The sequence below is a fragment of the Etheostoma cragini genome, chromosome 5, assembly GCF_013103735.1.
Source record: "Etheostoma cragini isolate CJK2018 chromosome 5, CSU_Ecrag_1.0, whole genome shotgun sequence".
NCBI classification, from domain to species: domain Eukaryota; kingdom Metazoa; phylum Chordata; class Actinopteri; order Perciformes; family Percidae; genus Etheostoma; species Etheostoma cragini.
The window spans coordinates 8013045-8016480 of record NC_048411.1 but is presented as its reverse complement, the minus strand read 5'-3'; the positions used below and the strand labels follow the sequence as shown (position 1 = coordinate 8016480).

The 3436-nt window shown below is 40.0% G+C and overlaps 1 protein-coding gene across 1 annotated transcript in view; it reads right to left on the bottom strand.

The window, feature by feature from the left end:
• dpp7 (dipeptidyl-peptidase 7) overlaps window positions 1–3436 on the bottom strand; it is a 22062-nt gene that overhangs the window by 12450 nt on the left and 6176 nt on the right. Inside the window, exon 7 of the mRNA XM_034871737.1 lies at window positions 470–636. Coding sequence (XP_034727628.1) covers window positions 470–636 — 167 coding nt within the window. The remainder of the gene's footprint in view (window positions 1–469; window positions 637–3436) is intronic.

The following is a 3436-nucleotide window of genomic DNA, read 5'->3' as shown; positions in this document are numbered from 1 at the left end:
AATGTTCCCTTGGATCAGAGAGGCTCCAAAATCAGGGTAGCAGCTGTCGCCTTGGTCCCGCTCCACGCTCCATGTTCTCTTATGCCATGTTCAAACTGTTACACTGCAGTGCCCTGCTACGTCCTGCTGTGCGTTGTAGTGCCGCACAGCGTCCTGCTATGCCATGAACTACTACAAAGAACTGCTACAGACTACTAATTTTTTATATTTTTGTTATTGCCACTCTTCATTCTAACCCCAACCGGCCCATCAGACACCGCCTACCAAGAGCCTGGGTCTGACCGAGGTTTCTGCCTAAAAGGAAGTTTTTCCTCGCCACTGTCACACTGTTGCTTGCTCTGGAGGAGACTACTAGAACTGTTGGGTTCTTGTAAATTCTGGAGTGTGGTCTATCTGTATAGTGTCTTGAGATAACTCTTGTTATGAATTGATACTATAAATAAAATTGAATTGAATTGAATTGAATTACCTTGACAGGGTTTGCAGGCATACTCCCCATAAAGTGAGTGCTGTAGGGGTAATCCAGCATGGCCATCATAGTGAAGGCATTCCTCAGCAGGCCGTTCAGATGGTGGATGTCCTGCGCAGATGATGGAGGCTTACAAAGGGATAATTCTGACTGGATGCGTCTGTAATCTGGTAACAACAACAACAGCAGTAGTGGGTTTAGATTCCTTATTTGGAGTTGTAACATCTCTATGATAATGTTCCATTTTTTTCCTAAAGGACCTGAAACGGTGCAACAGCCAAGCCGGTCAGAAGTTCTTGACATTAAACAACAAAAAAACTACTGAAATATTTACAGTTAAAACCAGAAGTTTACATACACTATATAAAAATACACAAAATTAGACAATTACTTTTCCTGGTTTATGTTCGTTAGGATTACCAACATTATTTATATTTGCTAAATGCCAGAATAATGAGAGAAGGATTTATTTAGACAATTTTTTATTAATTTCTTCAAAGTCAGAAGTTTAAATACACTAAGATTACTATGCCTTTAAACAATTCTGGAAAGACCGGATGACGGAAGCTTCTGATTTATTAACAACATTTATTAAAAACACACCTGTGGATGGTTTTTAAGGCACAAATGAAACACACTGCTTCTTTGTGTAACATCATGAAAGTCAAAAGAAATCAGCCAAGATATCAGGAAGAGAATTGTGGACTTGCACAAATCTGGTTTATCCATGGATGCAATTTCCAGATGCCTCAATGTGCCACGTTCATCTGTTTCAAACAATTATAAGCAAGTATAAACACCGTCATCATACCGCTCAGGAAGGAGACGGGTTCTGTGTCCCAGAGAAGCTTTGGTCCAAAATGTGCAAATCAACCCAAGTACAAAAGCAAAAGACCTTGTGAAGATGCTGGCTGAAGCTGGTAAGAGTGTGTCATTATCCACAGTGAAACAACTAGATAAAAAACAAACAAAAACAAAAAACCATAAAAAAGCCAGATTACAGTTTGCAAATGCACACAGGGACAAAGACCCTAATTTTTGGAGACATGTCCTGTGGTCAGACGAAACTAAAATCTAACTGTTTGATCATAGTGACCATTGTTAGGTTTCCTGAAAAGGCATGTGCGAGCAAGGTGGCCTACAAAATTGGCTCAGGTACATCAGTTCTGTCAGGAGGAATGGGCCAAAAATCCTGCCAACTATTGTGAGAAGCTTGTGGTGCTTGTGGTTTACATACTAATGAAATGTATGTAAACTTCTGACTTTGAAGAAAGTAATTTAAAAAATAAATATAAATCCTTCTCTCAATATTATTCATTTAGCAAATATAAATCTTTTTGGTAATCCTAACGGATACAAACCAGAAAAAGTGATTGTCTGATTTCATGTTAGACAGGGAGGAAACAGAACATGTGTCTTTTTATATAGTGCATGTAAACTTCTGGTTTCAACTGTATATTTTCAGGTTGAGTTAAAACAAATGCAGGGTGTTATTACTACCTTAGCAACACAATACAGGCTAATATATTTCATTCATTCTTGTCATTTGGGTAAATGAAATGTTTGAACCCCTCCCCTCTGGCAGGACCCAGAACTCATGCAATAAAATCAGTTTCTTCCCTTCTGCAGTCAGCCTCATAACAAGCCCCCAAGTCCCCACTGACTACGTTGTGTCCTCTACAGTCTATTTGAAACTTTTCCTTAACATTTTTGCACATGCAGCACTATTCCATACAGCCTCTATTTCCTTTCTTAATGTTATTTATTTATATGCATGTGTTGTTATTTGTTTCTGTACTTGTTTGTTTATTTCATATTCATGTTCAAATGTGTTATGTATGGTTTCCCTCTCTACGGCAGTTTGGCTTTGGAGCAGGTTTCATCTCCTGGATTTGATTACTTTACTCCCCCCCCCTACGCATCGGTCTGTACTAATACCCAGCACTCGGAATCATTTCCCTTCTTCCCCGGGACGTGTCAGGGATGGTCGCTTTCTCCACTCTTTATTTGCAATTGCCATTCAGCCACTCTTGGTTGCCTTAAAGGCAGAAATGAGGATTAAGGGGATTGGAGATGGGAGAAGAGATCATAAAGTCTCAAGATTACGCTGACATCCTTCTTCTCTAAGTCCACAACCCTCTGTTGAGCATCTCAATGCTGAAATTAATACATTTTAAAAAGTGAGTGTTTTGCTATTGATCAATTGGCTGTGGGGCTAGACCGACATTGATTCCTTTTAGACCTTCTAACTTGGGTGAAATATTTAGGCATTGTAATCACAAGGTCGGTTTGCACATTACAGGAATATAATCTTACCTCATTGATAACAGTTGTCAATTCTGACTTACTTATTGCTCTCTTTAGCACATACAGGTAGTTAGGATGAGTATACTCCAAAAATACTTCTATATTTTTATATTTTTATATATCTTTACCCAGGTAATTTTTCACTACCATAGAAAATATTATCTCCTCATTCATTTTGGGCAGATAGACATGCAATTGCGGGCAGATCCTTAAAGCTATAGTGGGTAGTTTCTGTCTCAACGCTGTTGGCGCGTCCACATGATACAAGCCTTACAGTAAATGATCGCTCCCCCTCCCCTACGTAGGTGCTAGTAGCCACCATGGTAGCCACGGAGGACATGGAGGACTGTAGAAAACTCCCTGCTGGACTGAAGAGCTGACGTCAAGCCTTGGACTCACGTATTTGCGCGCATGCGCAGTTTCATTGTTCTTTTCATGCGGACACGAGCACGGTCGCTCCTGAAGTTGTACACTACTGGTGTAAATCATATGTTGTGTTGCCGTGTGCGTTAGTGAGAACGTAAGTGCACAATATTACGCTCATTGTAGTTACATGTATGTTTAGTTTGTGTCAGTCAACATGATGTGGGAAAATAATACAATGACTGAGGTGGTGATGAACAGGGCACTCAGGAACGGCCACGTAAAAGCTGGCTTAAA